Here is a 21,686-nt window from a genome sequence, read left to right on the forward strand (position 1 = left end):
ATTCAAATGTGAAAAACATACAAGCTGCAAACTGGTTTTTATTATAATTGTGTTTTTCCATCTTTTGGTGCACTTTTCACACCGGAAGATGGTCTTGTTTGATGAGAAAGATACATGGTCTAGGGGGAGCAGAATCTCCCGTAAAAGAGAATGCTCCCAGTTTTGTTGTGCCTGATGAAGAAGAGGAATGGGTGGTTTGCATTAAATTCAATGGAGGGGAGTTGAGTTCGAACGCTCACCTCACTCCCAGTACCAGCTGCAGCCTCTGTACCTTGTTCATTTATTTCTACAAAAGACTTGTGGAAAACATTGGACAGAAATAACTTTCTGTCCATAGACATTCCTGAGAAATCAGCTCTGCTCTGGTTAAAGGCATCGCTCATCCCCATATTGCTCAGGGTTGACTTGAGATCGTAAGTCTCTTCCAGCCTGAACTTGGGGAGCTGCACCTGCACCTGATACAATTCCATCATGTCTGCGCTGGTCCACTCACTCAGCTTCTCATAGGTGATGGCCTTTTCCAGCTGCAGGTGTGGAATGAGGAGGAGAGAGTCAGTAATTCCAGAGTGGAGTGAGAAATAGTGGTGGGATGAGACCTCAAGATATTACATACATGAATTACCATCACTCCCATTACCCAGGGTAACAAAGCACACACATTTGGAAATTCTTTGTGTAATGAGATTCCTCACACTGTTACCCTACAGAATCTTTGTTTTGGACCTGAGTAGTTGCCAGGATACAGGAGAATTAGACCTTGATTCAAAATGGCATAGTTCTATGCCAACATGCAAAACATCAACTACACACGGAAATGAGTCAACATAAATATGCATTTAGGTGCTGTCTACACAAAAGCATAAACTTTAGAATAAATTATGTGCCAGGGTCCAAAAAGTATCTGTTATATTCACATGGGACACAGCTCTTTGAAAACAAAATCTGAGATAAAATAAAAATGTCTATTTAATCACAACAATATGAAATTAGTAACTATAAGCTATGCCAAGAAAAAAGCGAAGGAAAACTAAAGAAAGGAAAATCTCCAAATCTTAAGGGTAATGCCTATTTTTTAGTATAGTTTTTGAGAATATTTTTCTCCTGTTTATATTTTAAATTATCTAAATAATAAATATATGTGGATGTATACACCCATATGCATAAGTATATATGAGAAAAAATGTGCTTGATTTTTTTTTAAATAAATGTTTGTTTCAAGACGCATGCTTTTGCTACTTTGAGAGTTTTCTAGACCCAAGTATTGCTGTCAATGACATACTTGTAGATGGTGTACATTAGTAATCTGACAACATATTCAGCTCAGGAAACTGCACTTTTAGGAAGAAAGGCTTATCTTATAAGGGTGTGATGCTAATAGTTTAGTGTCCACCATTTGTCTTACTTTTACCATTCTTTCCAGTTTCACAAATTTTATGATACCATTTGGAAATCTCTTCTACATTCTAGCAGGGCTGTGGAAACTTAGAAGTATAAAGAATCTAGAACACATGAAAAATTATACACAGTGCAAAGAAAGCCAGGCCACCCATTGCATGAGAAACTAATGTTCAATTTAAATATACAAATTGCTCAAAAACATGGTGTGACCAAAGTTATATCAGGCTTCATAGAAATTTAGCTGATAAGGAAATAATTGAAGGTAGTACTGATACTTAGTACTGATATAGCCTTTTTCTCCTGAAGACTTTATTTAATTAAAATGGATTTTTTTTTCAAGTTTTGGAAGTCAGAGTCTTGTTTAAAAATGTATATCTCAAGCTAGATTAATGCAAATGATTAAAAAATTAACCTCCAATTAGGTAAGCCCTACCAGAAGGAGAAGAAAGACCTAGACTGAGGTCAGCTCTGGCAAAGAATATATGTATCCGATGCTCCTGTGGCTGTTTGTTTAGCTACCCCATGCTAGAGCCTCTAGATTACTTAAACTTTCTGAGGAATAGTGATACCCAACTTACAGAGTTTTATAAAATTTAAATGATACTGTGAAGGTAAAGTCCTGAGGGCTCAAGGTATGTTGGTTGTCTTCCTCTATAGGAATCAAAGAACAAACAGGGAGACCACGTCTTATGTTTCTCCCCAGAGGAGTAAACACCAGAACCACCTTCGCAGCCGACAGACAGTACCTGATCCAGCCCATCGATATCTTCTGGCAGCAGTATGAGCAGGCTGAGATCACGGCTCTCATAGTAGAGTTGAAGGCCCATGGCTTGTGGCTTTTCAATGTGAAAAACTTGAAGTTTTTCTTTCATGGACATCATTAGCACTGGCTTGCTTGTACTCTATGGGAAGGAAGTAGCAAAATCACTGAGGAAATGCTCCACCAAATCCTTAATTTTATTTTACCATAATTGGTTCCCAGTAGTCTGGGACACTGGCAAAATTGGTGATTCTCTGCAAAATGCTGACTAAGTTATTCAGATCTTGCTTTCTGAAATAGGTGTTCTACTGGATAACATTAACAATAAGTGATATGAAGGTTTTTTTTTATAATGCTATCGTGGCAACCTCTATAAATCATAGCAAGCTGGATCCCACTGAACACTTTAAAAAATATCTAATCTTAGGCAAACTATGCCAATGTCAATGATTCAGAAACTGAATAAGGTGTATTTCACATGCAAACATTTGAGAAAGTATTTTAGTATCATAAACATTGACATTTACTACGAGAATAAAAAGACAATAGGCTAGGAGGAAATACTTGCAAAACACATATCTGATAAAGGACCGGTATCAAAATATATAAAGAACTTTTAAAAACTCAATGATAATAAAAGAACCCAATTTTAAAAATGGGTAAAAGCTATGATACCTCGCCAAAGGAACACATGCAGCATATGAAGAGATGCTCAATCATATGTCATTAGGGAATTGCAAATTAGAACAATGAGATAGCACTACAGACCTTTTAGCGTGGCTGAAAGTCCAAAACACTGACAATATCAACTGCTGACAAAGGTGTGGAGAAACAGGAACTATTGTTCCCTGACCATGGGAATGCAAAGTGGAAGCCACTTCCAGAGACAGTTTGGCAGGTTCTTACAAAGCTAAACATAGTATTACCATATGATCCAGCAAGTGTGCTTCTGAGTATTTACCAGAATGAGTTAAAAACTTATGTCCACACAAAATCTTGCACATAGATATTTATAGCACCTTTATTCCTAATTGCCAAAAATTGGAAGCAGCCAAGATGTCCTTCAATAGGTGAATGGCTAAACAAACTGCAATACGTCCAGATAATGGAATATTATTCAACAGTAAAGTAAAATGATCTATCAAGCCAGGGAAAGACAGGGAGAAAGCTTAAATCTATTGCCTATTGCTTAGTGGAAGAAGCCCATCTGAAAAGTCTACATACTATATAATTTCAACTCCATGATGCTCCAGAAAAAGCAAAACAATAGAGACAGTAAAAAGATCAGTGGTTGCCAGGTATTTAGGAGGAGGGATGAATGGGTGGAGTACAGGGCATTTTTTTAGGGCAGTTAAACTATTCCGTATGATACCAGAATGGCGGATACATAACTATGCGTTAGTCAAAGCCCGTAGAACTATACAAGACCAAAAGTGAACCCTAGTGAACTATAGACTTCAGCTAATAAAAATGTATCAGTATTGGCTCATTAACTGTAACAAAGGCACCACATTACTGCAAAATGTTAATAATAAGGGAAACTATGTGGGGGGTGATATATGGGAACTCTACTTTCCTCTCATTTTTGCTGCAAACCTAAAAATGCTCTTTAAAAAAGTTTATTTATAGTAAAGCCAATGGTAATACAAAAACAAAACCCTGCAATTCAGATGTTGTAGACATATGTTACTTATCCATTCTATAGGGAGCTGTTAATCACAAAGTCCCACCCATCTGCTAATGTAGTGGTCATATGACTAGGGCTGTTCATTCAGGATACTTCATGATACAGTGATTTTTCAGGGATGAGCACACGAATGGCACAACACAGAGTCCTCCTTTGGGAGCATTCTGTTAGAGCTAGCAGCAAAGACTATCTACCAGGGTTGTGAACCTCGAAGGCTGACAAGGGGGCAAACATATTCCCTGGTCATATAGAGAAATTGTATCTTCAGTATTAGAGAATGAAGGCAACAACCAGAGGGAGTGGAGGTGGTGGGAGTGGGGGTAGAGAGAGACAGAGAAGTGAGATTATGTCTTGAGACTCCCTGGACATCTCAGTTCCTCTTAGTTACGTAATGAATGCTAATATAATTCCCATTTTACTGGCCCATTTTGGAATGCTATTTTATCACTTGCAACTGAAAATTCCTTGTGGATATACTAGGCCAGGTAACTCTCCAGCTCATTTCTGGTTAGCCTATTCGATTATATGTTTGGTCCTTTCCCCATTTTTATCCCACTGATTGAGAACTGCCTATTGCACACATCCACACGATTACTGTGGGTGGTAATCATCCTACTGTACCACCCACCTACTGTGGTAGGTCCTTGGCAGCACTATTTATGTGAGAAGACCCACCGCAGGACTAAACAGCTTTAACAAATGTTGGCTAATCAATTCCTTTCCTAGGAATTTAAAATGAGATCTATTACACTGGTCTCTAAAACAGAGGCAGTGTTGTGAGTAGCCATGTTCTGCCAGTGTGAACTGGGAAGAAGAGGAAGTTAGACTTCAGCCTGAGGGAAGAACGGTGGGAGAAACAGAGTTGAAAAGATAAAGACTGAATCTTGACTACATTTGAATCCTTGTTTCCACTCAAGTTCCAAGACCCAGCCACATTCCAGCCCTTAGATTCTAGGGGATCTGTCACCTTATATTAGTCTCCCTTCTTGCTGTAGAGGGTTCCTATCACAAAAACAAGTGTGTTGTGTCCTAACACAAAGAGAAAACAATGGACGAGATGAGATTTTAAAGGTGTATTTCTTTCACTTATGGAAAGATAAGAATTTGGTAGAAGAATATTGATCTAGTAGAACAAGAACAGAACTAATAGTGAAGAGTTGGGGGTTACAGTTCTGGTAGATTTCTAACTTAGTCATGGCTCCAGTCACTTTGACAGCTGGAAAATAAATATAATAACTACCTTACCTATTCTACCATAGTCGTAGGGGGGACTAAGTGATAAAATATGTGAATAGTCTATTTTCAGAGAAGAAACAATGAAAGAGGAATTCCCAGGTGGGATGGACCTGGCTTTTAGCTCAGCCATCCCTGCCCTGGTAATAGCCAGACTTTCCAGGAACATATATTCAGAAAGAAGAATGAATTTCAAATAGAACCTCCTTTACAATGCCATGTAAAAACCCATGCTGATTATTAAAAGGTTTTTACCTTGTTTATTCTGAAAGGCTTTTCTGTGGTGTTTTGGACTAAAAACTGATGTTCCCAGATTCCTTTAAAGTAAAGGGCGTTCACCAGAACCATTCTCGTTGCAAAATCCACAGCATCATCAGGTAGGAGATTTTGGATTTTTCCTACAAGAACAAAAGGACAGATTACAAATGGTAGAGTTACATCCTGGAATACGCCACACTTATAAAAATGATAATTATGAAATACTGCTAAGTGATAATATCTTATATCCACCAATGATAGTTAGCATTAATAGAATATTACTAACAGGTCCTATTTAAATTTCATCTACTGTTCCAATAAAGTCCTTCTTCTGGACCAGAAATCAATCCAAGATCTCAAAATCTCAAGTTGTGTTTAAGTGTCAATTCATCTTAGTGCCTTTGAATCTGGGATAGTTCCTCATTCCCTCTTTGGCTTTCATGACTTTGACACTTTGCTCCCTCAATTCTCAGTTCAGATTTGTCTATTTCCTCAATTGTATCCCCCCAGAAAGGTATGTTAGGCCCTCACTACCAGTTCCTGTGAATGTGCTCTTATTTGGAAATAGGGTCTCTGCAGATCTAATCAAGTTAAGATGAGGTCATCCTGGATTAGGGTAGCTCTAATCTAATAACTGATGTCCTTACAAGAGGAGGAAAATTTGAACATAGACACACAGAGAGGACAGGACTATGTGAAAACACAGACATAGGACAGTTGTAAAGAAGATTATGGGCCATCAGAGGCAGAGACTGAAGTGTCCATAAGCCAAGGAATGTCAAGGATTGCCAACAACACCAGAAGCAAGGAGGGAGGCATGGAACAGTGCCTTCCCTAGAGCATTTAGAGGAAGCGTGGCCCTGCTCATATCTTGATTTCAGACTCGAAGCCTCTGGAACTGTGGGAGAATACATTTCTATTGTTTGAACCCACCCACTTTGTGGTAATTTGTCATGGCAGCCCTAGGCCACCAATGCAACCACAGAAGCATTGTTACGTGCCTCTCAATGAATCATACTAGGAAATAAATTATGTTCCTATTTCCCACCATGGGTGATGTTAACTTTGATGATTTGGTTCCCACAGGCTTCTCACTGTAAAATGATGACTTTTCCCTTTGTAATTCATAAGTATCATGTGGGGAGCTACTTGGTGACCACATAAAGTTCCTGTTTCTCATCAAATTTTTGCCCACCAATTTTAGCATTCATTGATGATCTTGCTTGAAGCGATGTTGACTGTAGTGTTTGCCAAATGGTGATTTTCAATTTCCACTATTCCTTCTACATTTATGAACTTGAATTCTACTATGAGGAAGAACTTTCCCATCTCTTCCTTTCATTTAAGTATTCAATAATTTATATCAGTATAGACTCATGGATATTTGTTTACCCTATGGGTTATAATTTATTACTATCATTATCTATTTTGCTGCTCAAATTGTCCCAAATTTGGTTATTGGAAATCTCCTCAAGTTGGCCCCTATGTCCTTCTGACATGTTCTCAAATATTTTGAGCATTTCTCTACTTTCTGGTACCAAAATGTATCCTAAGGTTTATCTGGTGCTTTCCATGTCCCAGCCCTAGAATTGGCATTTCTTCTTCTAGGAACCCTGTTTATTTTTATTTTTATTTTTTTTGAAGGATGGCTTTTAGAAATCAAGATGTGGATGTTAGATATGCACATTATTACTGGTGTGTCATTGCTCAGCAGAGAAAGCTAGAAAATACATGTATTATACACACATCTGTAAATATTTCCGATATCTATCTAATTCTCTGTCTGCTTATATATTAAAGATGAGGAAGTCATATTGGTATCTCCTATTCCAATCCAGCACCATGGGGTTCATGTTCACCTCTGCTTTTGCTTATTGTCAATTCCTTTCTCTGTCAGTGAAAAACCTGGCCCTTATTATTTCCAATGTATTTACTTATTTGCTCAGTCCTAGAATATACATAAAATAGTTTCAGAAGGGCTAACCCATTCTCCTATGAAAAGCAAATTTGATAACTTTGTGTACAGTTTTCTTTTTAAAGTCTTAGAGTATATAATTAAAATATTGTTTTTCTAGAACAAATATTTGTTGAAAAGAATAATTCTGAAACAGGAACGTAAACCAAGAAAAGTTGCTATTGAAAGACATTTTGAAGAGAAAATACAGATGGATTAGACTGATAGGTGAAACCATAGCGTGAACACACACACACACCAGAGGACTGTTGAGCAAGTCCAAGTGTTACCAGGGAGTTGGAACCTCAAAGGCCATGACAATGGAGCTCGTTTGGAAATGGGGCGTGTCAATGGGATTGAGGGAATTATTCCATTTACAGCAATTATTCTTAGCCCTGACTATCAATTAGAATCACCTGAGGATTTAGAAATACTGATGCCTGAGCCTCACTCTGAGAGATATGAATTAATTCATCTGGGGTTGGACTTGGGAATTAGTAAACTTCGCTTCATGTGTAGCAAGGACTGAGAGCCACTGGTTTGGAGTCATTTGGTCTAATGGTCTTTTTTTTTTTTTTAAGGCTTTACTTATTTAGGGAGCCTGGGTGGCTCAGTCGGTTAAGCAACTGCCTTCGGCTCAGGTCATGATCCTGGAATCCCGGGATCGAGTCCCACATCGGGCTCCCTGCTCGGCAGGGGGTCTGCTTCTCCCTCTGACCCTCTTCCCTCTCGTGCTCTCTGTCTCTCATTCTCTCTCTCTCAAATAAATAAATAAAATCTTTAAAAAAAAAAAGACTTTATTTATTTATTTGACAGAGACAGAGATAGTGAGAGCAGGAGCACAAGCAGCCGGAGTGGGAGAGGGAGAGCAGGCCTCCTGCCAAGCAGGGAGCCCGATGCGGGGCTCGATCCCAGAACCCTGGGATCATGACCTGAGCCGAAGGCAGCCACTCAACCGCCTGAGCCACCCAGGCGTCCCTCTAATGGTCTTTATACCCCTCTGTGGGCCAACAATGGGTAGCAAATATGTCCGCTTGCAGGTTATTGCATTGAGCAAGGACACTCATGCCACAATGGGGTCAGGACACAGTGGGGTAATAAACACACGTAATAAAACTTTTTAAAAATAATTAAGAACAACTACAGTTAGGTCTATTTAACTTCTCGATTTCCCTTTATTGTTACAAACAAAAAGTAGGTTTGGAAAACAATAGTAGGTAAGTGAACTATAATAAAACAACAATTAAATGAAATCCAGAGCCCTGGCTTTCCATTTCTAGGGGTTTGCTGGTAAACTGGCTCCAGGTAGGGGTGGGGGAGAAGGGAGACTCCTGATTTGTAGCCTATTTCTGAGGTGTAAATATTTTCGCCATATTGATTTCAAGCTACCAACATGGAAGTCTCTGAAAGGGGGGTTGGGAAGACACGCGCACGCACAGCCAACGGGCTCCCTGAGCCTGACTGCACGAGGGCACAGCCCGCCTGCAGTTGTCCTCACCCCATCGGAAGCAGCTGGGCAGCTTTTTAAAAAGTTCTGGGGGCAGCACTTCTAGAGATTCCAGTGGATCTGAGGTATGACTTGGACGTGTCTATTCAAAACAACCCTCCCTCACCTATGAAACAAACATTTTGGTTTTAACAATTAAATTTGAATTTGATTTTAAATGCTGACATCAGAACTTTCTAAATCATTTTAGTATGCATTTTTGTATCTTATTAAAGACAGTGTGTTCAACTTAATTTACAATTTCTTTGGTGATTCACCATGGCGAGGCCGTCTACATCATTTTTTTAATCTTTATTTTTGCACAGAAGTTTTATTCTTTAAAAGCTCTGTGTCATTTTTAATCAAGTATTCTATCATTTGATAGAGTTGTATATGCACATAGAGAACATATCGAGGATTGAGTTCTGCACAGACTTATCTCAAGTTGGTTGAGATCCAGATGATTGAAGTTGTGTCGCATTATTCTCTGGGTTCATATGTTTTCAGAGAAACCAGCCTCTTGAACCCACAGCTGTGTTAAGATATGTAAAATATAATTATTTTATAAAGGATGTACAAAGTGTAGTCAAATACAACTTCAAATTAACAGAGCCAAATTCGACCATGATTTTGCTATACTCTTTAGAGCTAAAGTGCCACCTACTGGCTGGTTCATTGCATACATCCTTGGTAGTTTGAGGTCATGGGAAGGACAATCTTCGAAGATATTCAGGGTAAGTCCTGCTGAGCACAGAGTTATTAATGTGACACTAGAGTGCCCAGTGTGCCAAGCACATGATAGATTTTGAGATTACAAACATGTAGACAATAACCTTCCCCAACACCCACTTTTAAGTAGCTTATAGACTATAAAGAAGACAAACCAGAAAAAAATTTGGAACATGTAACTGCCACTATCATTGAGACTTTGACTCTGAATGCTGTATGTCCAAGTAGTCCACATGGCTACTTGAAAGAAGGTCTATTTGAAACCTGAAGGAAAGAAGCTTCTTTTAGGTGGTTCAGATGGAACGTAGTCATGCTGAAGAGTTTCTAGCAACTTCCCTTAAGGATGTGCAGAACTCTGCCTTGACAAAGTCAAAGTTCCTAAATAGCTGATTCATTCTTTACCTTATTTGGTGTTGAATAGCCCTCAAATAGCCAATATTTGTGTTCAGTACGTGAAGAGAAAATACAGAAACGACAGCTTTCTTCCTCTTTAGAAGATTCCACTTCTAAGAAATAGAGCCAGCCTTGCCAGCTGGAGCAATGAAGTCATGGGATGCAGGCAATAGGGGCTTAATAAAAGATTCTGACCGTGCCCTGGGTTAGTTTATTTTGGAGGAACTCTCATTTCACGAGTAGTGTGACAATGGAGGATTTATCCAAGTGTGTCTATCCTTTATTTTGACCCTATAGTAACTATAATCTGAAGTCTACTCTTTCTTCCCTATCTGTAGGGCTCCCCCTTTTCTTCTAGAAAACACAGCAGACACTGGGTCAGGAATTTGAGACCTCAGATTTAGTTCAGCCCCAGACTATTCTTACAGCTACATCTGCCATGTTGAATTTGTGTTGGATATTACAACACACTTTTGCCTTTACAATCCCATTTGGTCCTCCTGCTAACTGAAACCATACAAGTGCTCAGTAAATGCTAGCTAATCTATGGTTCTAAAAACAGGCTTGCTTTTGAATGAATCCAAATCAGGTGTAAGTTAAGTAAAATGGTCACTCTTGCCTCACCATGGCTGCTGAGTCACTAGTTCAATGAAAAAGGAACTGAGAATTCAGGGCTGCCAACTTCCTTGGGGCACTTCAGTAAACGTTAATGTTCTGAACAACGACAATTAGCAGGCCTGCTGTGTGTTAGTGATTCAAAGCTGAAACTCACATCAGGCAGCATCATTGCCCTTGGGCTCTTGAGTCTAGTAGGGGAGGCTTCAGCAGTTAACTTCAATAACAGTGCGGTGCAAGTCAAAGTGAACTTTCACACTGAGTGCTGTGTGAGCAAAGAGAGAGGCAGAAATAAACTATTGGGACTTCATCAAGATAAAAAGCTTCTGCACTGCAAAGGAAACAATCAACAGAACTAAAAGGCAGCCTATGGAATGGGAGAAGATATTTGCAAATGACATATCTGATAAAGGGTTAGTATCCAAAATAAATAAAAAACTTACAAAACTCAACATCCCCAAAATGAATAATCCACTTAAGAAATGGGCAGAAGCCATGAATAGACATTTTTCCAAAGAAGACATCCACATGGCCAACAGACACATGAGAAGATGCTCAACATCACTGATCATCAGGGAAATGCAAATCAAAACTACAATGAGATATGACCTCACAACTGTTAGAATGGCTAAAATCAACAACACAAGAAGCAACAGGTGCTGGCAAGGATGCGGAGAAAGGGGAACCCTCTTGCACTCTTGGTGGGAACGCAAACTGGTGCAGCCACTCTGGAAAACAGTATGGAGGTTCCTCGAAAAGTTAAAAATAGAAGTACCCTACCACCCAGCAATTGTACTAGTAGATATTTACCCAAAGGTACAAAAATACGAATTCGAAGGGATACATGTACCCTGAAGTTTATAGCAGCATTACCAACAATAGCCAAGTTATGGAAACAGCCCAAGTGTCCATCGACTGATAAAGGGATAAAAAAGATGTGGTGTATATATACAGTGGAATATTACTCAGTCATAAAAAAGAATGAAATCTTGCCATTTGCAATGATGTGGACGGAACTAGAGGGTATTATGTTAAGTGAAATAAGTCAGTCAGAGAAAGACAAATAGCATATGATTTCACTCATGTGGAATTTAAGAACAAAACAAATGATCATAGGGAAAAAAAGAGAGAGGAAAACCAAGAAACAGACTCTACTACAGAGAACACACTGAGGGTCACCAGAGGGGAGGTGAGCAGGGGGATGGGCTAAACAAGTGATGAGGATTGAGGGGACTTGTGATGAGCACCGGGTTGAATCAGTAAATTTTAGTGTTGAATCACTAAATTTTAACCTGAAACTAATATTACACTATATGTTAATTGGAATTTAAATAAAAAATAAAAAAATTAAAATAAAAAAATTTTAAAAGAAATAGAACACTCAACTTTTAGGTGAGTGTGTGGCTACGTAACTACAAACTGCATCTTATAGATCATTATTACAGCAAGTCCAGGTGACCAACTATCCTGGTTTGCCTGGGACTGAGAGGCCTTCAGGTGGAAAATCCAGGCAAGTCCCAAGTAAATCACGACAGGTGTGTCCCTGGAGCCTAAAGCACACCATGTAGCTGAGTTTGGGATATGGGTGCAATTGATGTGTGAAACTTTCAGGTCATCTCTTTAAATGCAAAGAGGCTTTCTCTTCCCCATTTTCTGGTGACTTTAAAAATGACACATGCAAGAATCATCTTAGACTTAAATATGAAAACCATGTTTTGAGGGTGGCGGAGCTGGCCTACCAGTCTGGGTCTCTGGATTGCCTCAGCAAACAGAATGCTTATCTGCCTTTTGACTATTATGTGAAAAAAATAAACTTCTACCCTATCGTCAAGCCACTGTATTCCAGGTCTCTCTGCTACGGCAGCTTAGCCCCCTACTCTCATACCTGACCTGATTTTGAAAATTACTTAAGATTATATAACACGTTTAATGCCACAATTTTGTTATTAATTACTAGCTATTTTTCTTTGGAAATCACAAATGTAGCAGTATTTCAACTTTTCCTTTTGCACTTTCCTGCTTTTTTCCCCTGGGCTCCTCTTTAGAATTATTGGGATATAAGAATTTTCTTGTCCACTTAGTAAAGTGGGTATCTTGACTTGTATGTTTTAGATAAGACTTATTGGGAAAGCTGTGGATCTGAAAATCATCAGCATGAACAGAAAGAAATGTTCTGAATATTTAGAAGGTGTCCATAGTTCTAGTTAAGAAATACACATACTTACATACAACGCAAATTCAAAAAAATACAGCAATGCTTGGAGAAGACACTCTGCCGAGAACCTTGGTGAAAGCTTACCCTCAGTCTGACTTTCAACCCAAGAGTTGATCTCCTTTCGGATTTGTCCAGAAGCTCCCACAAAGTTAACAGACTGTGGTTCTGCACCAAAGTATGTTTTCGTGTCTTCTAAATATTTCTGGAAGATATAGGTAAAAAAATCCTTTTGTAGAGTGTCCAAAACTGAGAAATCAAGTCTATCGATGGACAGTTGCAAACCCCCACCCCGTTGCCCCCTTCTGTCTTTTTCATACTCCCATTTTGGTCGAAAATGAAACACTCCCCTCTTTAAAGTTAACTGGGCACAGACTAGCCGTGCAGAAGTCCAAGTGTGGAGGAAGGCCTGTCTCCCACAGTTCTGGGGCTCCCACACCCTCCCCTATTTTTTTTAAGTAGGCTCTACACCCAGCGGGGCTTGAACTCACAACCCCGAGACCAAGACTCAGACACTGAATGGACTGAGCCACCCAAACACCCCTACTCTCTCCTATGTTTATTCATGCCTGTGAAATGGGGCTGGAATGAAAAGGGAGAGAACTCTAGGAGTCCCAGGACTGTCTCCAGTGACTAAGATGTGTTGGCAGTTGCACTTGGCTTTCTCCAGCAGAGCTGGAACCAAAGTGAAGCCTATGGGTCCAGGAGACACCTGCTGTGGACTCTAAGCACCCAAGAACCTGTGGAGGGCCCCTGAGGAGAGCTATACGCTGCCCTGAAAACTGATTGCTAAGCATGGCTGTCGGAGGGAAGAAAGCTGGCCTCGTCCTCCAGCCCTTTGATGTCCCTCCTGGTGGCAGTCATCAGAAGTGGGCTTGTGAGGGCACCTGCCGCCCTCAGGACAGCTGTCGTACTCCTTCGGTTTATTACTTGCTGGAGGAATTGTGTGCAGTAAAACGTGGTGAGTTAATTCAGCCTCCAGGCTGTGGTTTGAAGACTAGGAAGTCTAAGCTCTGTAGAGATTATAATCCAGTGAAAAAGGAAGGCTTAAAGATTCATCAGGCACCATTCCCTGGGTTGACTCATGGGTTCTGATCAACCTCTCCGAGCACAGCCAGGGCTTCTCAGGGCTTGTGGACATTTTAAAAGATGTCTCATTTTGTACCTCTGTGTCCTTCTCATCTCTAAGTGCCCGCCCCACTCAAATACCTCCTACTTCCGGACCAAACCCAAATGCACAAGACTACCAGTAATAGAAATGTCTTTAAGGCCTCATTTGGATGCTTTTCTGCCTTTAGTCATAGCCAAGCCCAAGTCCTGAACTCCCCAAATTCACTGGCTATGGGCAGGGACAGCACTGCTTGATATCATAAGATAGCGTTATCTTTTCTATGGCTGTCCCTCTACCCTATCCAATTTCCTTGCTCTTTGCCCACTGGGCACTTGGGTCCTCCTGCTCTCTTATGACATGAGATGTGATGGACTAACGGGAAAGTCAATGCTTGGCTTGGTTCAGGGTGGACCACTCTGAGGAGCCCTTGAATCTGAACTGAGGATGAAAGCATGGTCTGCATTGTGGGGTCTTAGCCATCCGAGAAGGGGAGAAGGTGATATTATTCCATGTTAAGGGTCTTTCCTAAAGTCTCTAAAGTCATGCTGTGAGATGACTCGTCTGATCCCAAAGTCAGGTTTGCTCTTGAGTACAAGTCTCCAGCTGCACTCACAGGACCAGCTCTGCCCCCTGCTCCTGCACGTTGACCCTACTGAGTTACTCTGCATCTTCTGCTCCATTCCCCGTGAAACAAATGCTAACCCAGAGACTACGCAAACCACATTTCTGTACCTGTTTACCGGCTGAGGTGGACCCCTTTATTCTGAGCATAAAGATCTGATCACTAGGTCTGGCTTGAGACCCATTGTTGGTTTCCTTTACTAGACACCTATTGGTGGTCTAAATGATTGTTTACCAGAAATGCTGACCCCATACATGAACATTGTCCCTGGGATCTCTAGAGAAATGTACAAAGAGTTTACTGATTGGTCTCACATGCCTCTTTCTTTCCCATCAGCTTAACACGACATGTTTGCACTTACAGTGTGAAATGGGTAGGTTTTCTCTCCATATATCCTGTTGGCTGTTTTAAGTATGTAAGCCTTGCCGGGATTGTTGATTTCTGAGATAAGTGTCTGGAAGTGAGAGTGTATTTCTTCAACCTTGCCCAAACTGAATTCCTTTGAAAGAAAAGGGATTAGTCAAACAGTCAAATAAAAACACTGAACAAGAACTAGCTATAAATGAACAACCTGTATCTCAGTGAAATGATTTGGTGTACTGTAAACAAGAGCTGAAATCCATTGCATGGTAGACAAAAAATGTTTTCTTTAATGTTAGCAGCGCAAGAATCTACAAGTTGTTAGGGCATCGTTTTCTTCACATTTAGTTTGTAAAGGCAAGAACAAGTTTGAAGGTGGGGCAGTTTTGAAGGGGAAGGAAAAGATGGAGAGAGATAAAGGGAAAGAATACGACCCTTCCAAAAAGCATACACATTTTTGTATTTTGAAAAATTTTCTATAGTTTGATGATATTTTTTCTCAGAGACGTTCCCTATCAAAGTTTGCTTAAATCAGCCACTAAAATACATATACTGCAAGTGTTTTCTCCTTATCAAATGTGTATTCAAAATTAGACATACCGTCTTTCTTTTCTTCTCACTTTCAGGACAAGATTTGATGTGCTGGTCTCTGCTAAACTGAAGCACCTGTCATTTCAATAAAAGGCAATATGTGAACATACTTTGTGAAGACGTAACCATCTGAAATACTCATCAGCAAATACAAGTCAGTTGTTCACTTCACTACAGAGCATATAATTAATTACCAGAGGGGTTCTGATTTCACTTAAATGATGTGTTAACTGGATGGATTGAGTAAGTTGACAGCAACCTTTAAATAAATTTTTTAAGTTCCTGTTTAAGTAGCTGGTCTCTTTATTCTTATACTCTTTATAGGACATTTGAGATGATGTTGGGAAGATCCTTAGAGGTAAAAATCTCTTGTATTCCATGTATTTTTTTTTTTTTATCTACGGTTGTTTTGAAAACTAGGTGTTCAATTGAGAGCATCATTTAGACGATTTAAGCATAAGCCACTATTGCTCCAATTATCTAGAAAATTCAGGGATTTTAGTTGTTTATTCTAGTTAAGTGTTTCACGTCTCATTGTCTACCCCACTTGACAGTTAAAGACACATTCTTTGTGTTCACCCCAGCATTTCATTTGGAAGTTAACAAGAAGGATGTGGACATGCTTGCTTCCCCTGAATTGTGCAACAGTAGAAAATGAGGTGATAATCCCATCTCCCACAGCCTGGACCCACCTCACAATGAGGAATAAAGTCTGGTTTACCAAAGCTTGTCCTGACTGACACCCAGTGACTGACAGGGGTACATGAGCAACTCAGTCTCCACTGCACAGTGTTGCTATTGATATGTAAATAGCATTTAAATAAAGCAAGGGCAAGGAACACACAGCAATATATTTATATGAAATGGACCCAAGTTGGAATCCATCTAAGATTATCTATCACATTAACAGTTAAGCCTTTTATAATTAACCAGTTATTAACTAGGGGTGAACCAGGATTTTGTTGTTGTTTGAAACTATACAATATCTTGTGAACTAAAAGAATAAGGGTGACATCCTAGGCCCAAGCTGACAGAAGATAAATTCTGCCTATTTCATTCAGAACTACTGGCTGTGCTGTTTTCTGTATTTTGCCCAAAGGGCACCACCTTGAGTGGAAATTCTATCACTTGGCCTTTTGATTATTGCATGATTTAGGGCTGGATTTACTCTTTTCTATTTCTATTTTAAAACAGACACACATACATTTATATGTGTGCACACATGCACACATACACACATGGCTTTTTAGACTATAATTTTGCTATCTATGGTTCTACTTTCACGTGCACGTGGGCGTGTGCACGCACACGCACAATGCTTTGAAGATGCTTACAGCAAATCAATAATTGCTTATACAGTACTATTGTTTTGTTATTTTAATGCTTTCAATGGGTTCTTTACATTCATCCAGACAGCCAGAGATTGAACACAGAAACAACACAGAAAGCACAAAGAACAGGATTCACTTGATTTTTCTATTTGTGTCTTCAAGAAAATCCTTCTGAGATTGGAAAGACGATGACTAATTATTATTCAAAGTATGAGCCATTCAAAAACGATATGATATCACTCATACATGGAATTTAAGAAGCAAAACAAATGAACAAAGAAAAACGAGGCAAGGGAAAAAGCGGACTATTGACTAGAGAGAACAAAGAGAGGGAAGCCAGAAGGGTGGTGGGTGGAGGGATGGGGGAAATAGATGAAGGGGATTAAGAGCTCACTTATCGTGGTGAGCTCTGAGTAAACCACAGAAGTGTTGAATCATTGTATTGTACACCTGAAACTAATATAACACTGTATGTTAACTTCACTGGAATTAAAATTTAAAAATAAAATGAAGTATGAGCCATTACTTCTTGAGATGTATTAATAATCAAACTAAATTTTTTTTTTTTGGTGCTGAACCAAACTTGATAACCTTATCTTCTCTCCATTTGATCTTGCTAGGGAACATGGGCTCTTAGGTGGTTTTTTAAGCAGCGATTTTTCCAGTTGATTCTCTTTCCCAGACGTCTTTTTATGGCCTAAAAAAATGTTTAAGTGTATTTTTTGTTTTGAAGGATATGGCTGTAAAATGTAAGCTATGCAGACTTCAGGAAGCAAATGATACTAACAGTTAAAGAGAGCCCTCTGTTTAAAGGCCACAGAAGACGCTTGACCTCTCCCGCTCACCTGGGCCATCTGGGAGGCCGTGGTACCTCCGGTGCCCAAATACACCATAGCCAACGAGGTCGAGATGCCCCAGGGAGAAAAGAAAATATTTTTGCCCTCAGCCGATTCAGCCAGCTTTTTGCTGAAGTCCAAGGCAAATTGGTTGATTGATTTGGCTAGAGGGTCCATTGGGAAAACCTAAGAAAAATAAAGCAGAGATGGAAACTTGTTAATAATCCTTTCCACTTATTTTACTTTTGGCTGAATCACCCCTTCTTGAAATGACCAAAATTTATATCATCTAATCCGATTTTATAGCATATATGTAATGTATATATTTCCATTCATCCTTATATGTGTACCTATTCATAACAGCCAAATAGACTGTGGGAAAATTCCACACCAACATTATTAGTTTACATATTAGAAAACTGAAGTCCAGAGAGTTTAAGGAAATTGCTCAAATTTTAGTGATAAGGCACAGCAGAGAACAATTGGGTGATAGTCAGTTGGCAGCTCCTTGTTGAGAAAATCACAATAAACATGGCAGTGGAACCAGGTCTCATCAAGGTCAGCCCTGTGCTTCTCAATGCACTGCTGAGTTTATACAGTAGATGAGAAATCACTAGACATTTTTTCAAGAAACGTTGTGCTTTTTCTCACTTATCTATCACCCATATTTTTGTACTTTTTAACCTTATTTATTCATTCATGCCTTTAGTTATGATATTCTTTGTTCCTGGAATGCTTTGATCCTCCTTTACTCTATTGAAATCCAATTCTGTGCAAGTTTCTGTTTTTCTCTAGGAGCTTTTCCTGATCTCTTATGTGCAGAGGAGTAAGTCCCACAATATCATTTTTGCCCCCTATTTACATTTATCCCACTGCTAGTTCTGTCTTCATATGCTTATATCTTTCCAACTCCAGGGTAAGTTTCTTGAGAGTAAAATTTTCTGTATCTCCAACAACACCTCGTTCAGGACTTTACACAAAATGTATGCTTATAAATACTTGTTTATTGCTTTTTTACAATGTTCATTGTTTGGGCTCCAGCTGCCATTTTTTATTTACTTAAACTTAAAACCATACACAATTTAGTGGGAAATGCTCATAGAGAAGTAGGGAAGTCAAGGCTCTTTGCCCTTATTCTGGCTCACTTGGGACCCTCTGAAACTGGTCTTCTTGAACAAAAAACCTCAGTTTTACTCATTTAAAAAAAATTATATTCAACCTCTAAATTTCACCTCTAATTACCCAACATTTTCAGTCTTTTAAGAAATAACTACTTCAATAGAAGAAAGAAAGAACCACTATCAAAGAAATCAAAGAAGTAACTACTATCAAATAAATAACTACTTTAATCTGATGTCCTTTTATCACCAAATAAACTCTCAGACTGGTTAAATGATTAAAAATAAATCAACTTCCTAGACCTAGAATTTCCCCTTAGTGCCAATGTTCTATAGAACTTCATCTTATACTGATATCACCTGGCCCTCAGAGCTTTAGAAAGGTCAGGAGTTCTCTCTAGTCAAATAGTTGAATCAAGGGAGAGGCATGTGTAGGCCAAGTTTTGGTTTCTTTCTTTTTTAAGATTTTATTTATTTATTCATGAGATACAGAAAGAGAGAGGCAGAGGCAGAGGGAGAAGCAGGCTCCCTGCTGAGCAGGAAGCCTGATGCCAGACTCCATCCCAGGGTCCCGGGATCATGACCTGAGCCGAAGGCAGACGCTTAACCATCTGAGCCACCCAGGCACCCCCAAGTTTTGGTTTCATTATGAATTGGATTAACAGTGATCCTGCTGAAATCCCTCCTAACCATAGGCTTGCCCTTAGTCAAAGACCTTGCCCTTTAAGTCCTGCTTCAGTTGTAGTTACTGCCTATTGCTGAAGATGATGATAATCCTAGGCTAATATTATTTGACTAAAGAAAAAACAACTCTAGTTTTGTAGTCAGTCTACACCCTCACAAAATGTTCGAAACTTGCCAGTATGTATTTTTTCTTGATAGATCCAGTGCCATCTTGGAAATAACCTCCTTAATCTCTTTACAGCTATATTCATTCAAATGATGCTTGTTTACTGCCTATATATTAAACTTTATCTCTTTAGAATTCATGAATTGCATTCATATGGAAAATGCCTGGCTCCTCAAAACCATACTAACCATGAAGGGAGGAGAAAGTAATATCTTAGGGCCTGAGATTTTTATCTTCTACCTATGGTTTATGGTTATTCTAGATTTTAATTACTTATAACAAATTCCTGAAAACAAGAGTTTTATCTAATGGAAGAGCTAATTACTTGTGGAAAGTTAATATCCAGTTATCTTCAGCTTCATTGTCTTGTTAATATCATCATTAATATATGAGGTATTGCCCAGAACATAAAAGAACAATTCCTGCCATTTTTTTTTTTTTTACAAAAAAATGTATAGAAGTGCTAACCCATTGGTAAAATTTAATCCAAGAGTGAAAAGTGCTTTCTGAAGGATGCAGAATTTTAGGATGATGTTTTACAGGAAATAATTTATCCATACAAGAGTTAGACAATGCTTTTTTTCAGAGAAGATTATAAATGTCTAGATCAGAAACCTACTATGCCATTTTCAGAATAAATTGTACTTTGCAGTTCTCAGGAGTTACAGATGTGTCAGTTTATATATATATACGTAATACTACAAATATATATATATATGTAAAATATGTAAAATTTCAATCTCTCAAGGGCTTAGGGGAAAAACTGGAGAACTATGAAAGTAATAAAAGGATACTGTCATTCATCAAAATGTCACATCATAGACACACATAGTCCCAAAGAAGCTTGGAGTCCCCTCTAGTCCAATTGCCTTGTTTTATCTACTAGGAAACTAAGGCCCAGAGAGTTTAAATGTGCTGCCCAATGTGCACAGCTAGCTAAGAGCGAAGTTATCACTGCAATCATATTCTCCGGACTCTGAATACAATCGCCTTTGTCATTGCATCTCATTATCTTCAAGATTTTAATGGTAAAATGGAGGGATTGGGTGAGGAAAGAAGGTGAACAGGAGGAGGAAGAAAGGAGGGAGGATGGTATGGAGGAGGAGGAAGTGGGAAGGAACCTCACCCTGTTTTCCATAAAAAGATACCCAAGGCTCCATGACTATCATACTAATGATAGTGCCTACTTCTTGGAGCTGCGTCTACCAGAGGATGACATCTCCCCTCAGCACTTCTATACTTACCCAAAGCCATTTTCTGAGGTAAGCAATAGTTTGGGGTGTTTTACAATGAGCACATAGTGGAAGGCTGGGGCTTAGGCTACTCGATGGAAGAGAAGAAACCTAACAGCCCATGGAGTGGTGGCCACGTTGGGTGGGGACAGCAAAAGAGAGCCGAACCATTAATTCCACACATTAATGATGGGGATCAAATTCATATTCCCAAGCCCGCTCTTCTGAAGGGTCAGAAGGGGGTGGCCTCAGTTATTCAGAGAATATTCTATTTCTCTTTGCCTATGTTGACAGATACAGAGGTGGCCAATCTAGAAATGTGGCTGGAGGAGATGCCATTCACAACTTCACAATTCCTGGTAAAACCATTTCTCTAGCTCCCTTTAAATGAATGCTCTCTCTCCCCCTTTGCCCTCTTTCCCATACGAACTTTGAACCAGCTTGGGGTTAAATCTGTCTGACTTGTACAGAATTCTTGGGGAGATGAAGCTCTACCTATTATTTCTGTCTTTGGGAGCTCTTGATCATTTGTTATTCAGCTAGACACTTCAATAAAGAAGGAAAGCATAAATAAACATTTTTAAACAAAAAAAATGTTTACGATACCTTATTTTCTTCTGCTGGAGCAGAATTGGCAACCGGTTCCTTTAATAAGAGATTGTGGTTGAGTTAAGTAACTTTTAACTGTAGGAATCATCTTTAAAAATTCTAGCACCTCCCTTTTCTCGGCCCCACCCTCTGATTCACTTTTACAAGCCCATGCACTCTTCCTTTCATGTTTCTCTTGGCCAGGAGTTCAAATCAAAAGACAGAGATCAACAATTTTTTTTGCCTGAATGACTTAATTACCCACACTTTCCATGTCTGTCTACAGGTAGAAACCTGAGCTCTGACACATTCTAACAACTCA

The 21,686-nt window shown here is 39.3% G+C and overlaps 1 protein-coding gene across 1 annotated transcript; it reads right to left on the minus strand.

Annotated features, from left to right (window-relative positions):
• Positions 1–73: 73 nt before the first annotated feature.
• SERPINB10 (serpin family B member 10) lies at positions 74–21,469 on the minus strand. The gene is made up of 8 exons (XM_045886585.3): positions 21,383–21,469; positions 17,586–17,762; positions 15,419–15,484; positions 14,820–14,957; positions 12,813–12,930; positions 5,334–5,476; positions 2,145–2,300; positions 74–524 (listed from the first exon to the last, which is right to left on the minus strand). Exons 2-8 carry the CDS (start codon positions 17,751–17,753, stop codon positions 120–122), a joined length of 1,194 nt encoding a protein of 397 aa, XP_045742541.1. The 5' UTR covers positions 17,754–17,762; positions 21,383–21,469; the 3' UTR covers positions 74–119.
• Positions 21,470–21,686: the final 217 nt, after the last annotated feature.

The sequence above is a fragment of the Mirounga angustirostris genome, unplaced genomic scaffold (genome assembly GCF_029215605.1).
Source record: "Mirounga angustirostris isolate CCGP_5_RB_7025 unplaced genomic scaffold, mMirAng1.0.hap1 SCAF_14, whole genome shotgun sequence".
In the NCBI taxonomy this organism is placed as follows: domain Eukaryota; kingdom Metazoa; phylum Chordata; class Mammalia; order Carnivora; family Phocidae; genus Mirounga; species Mirounga angustirostris.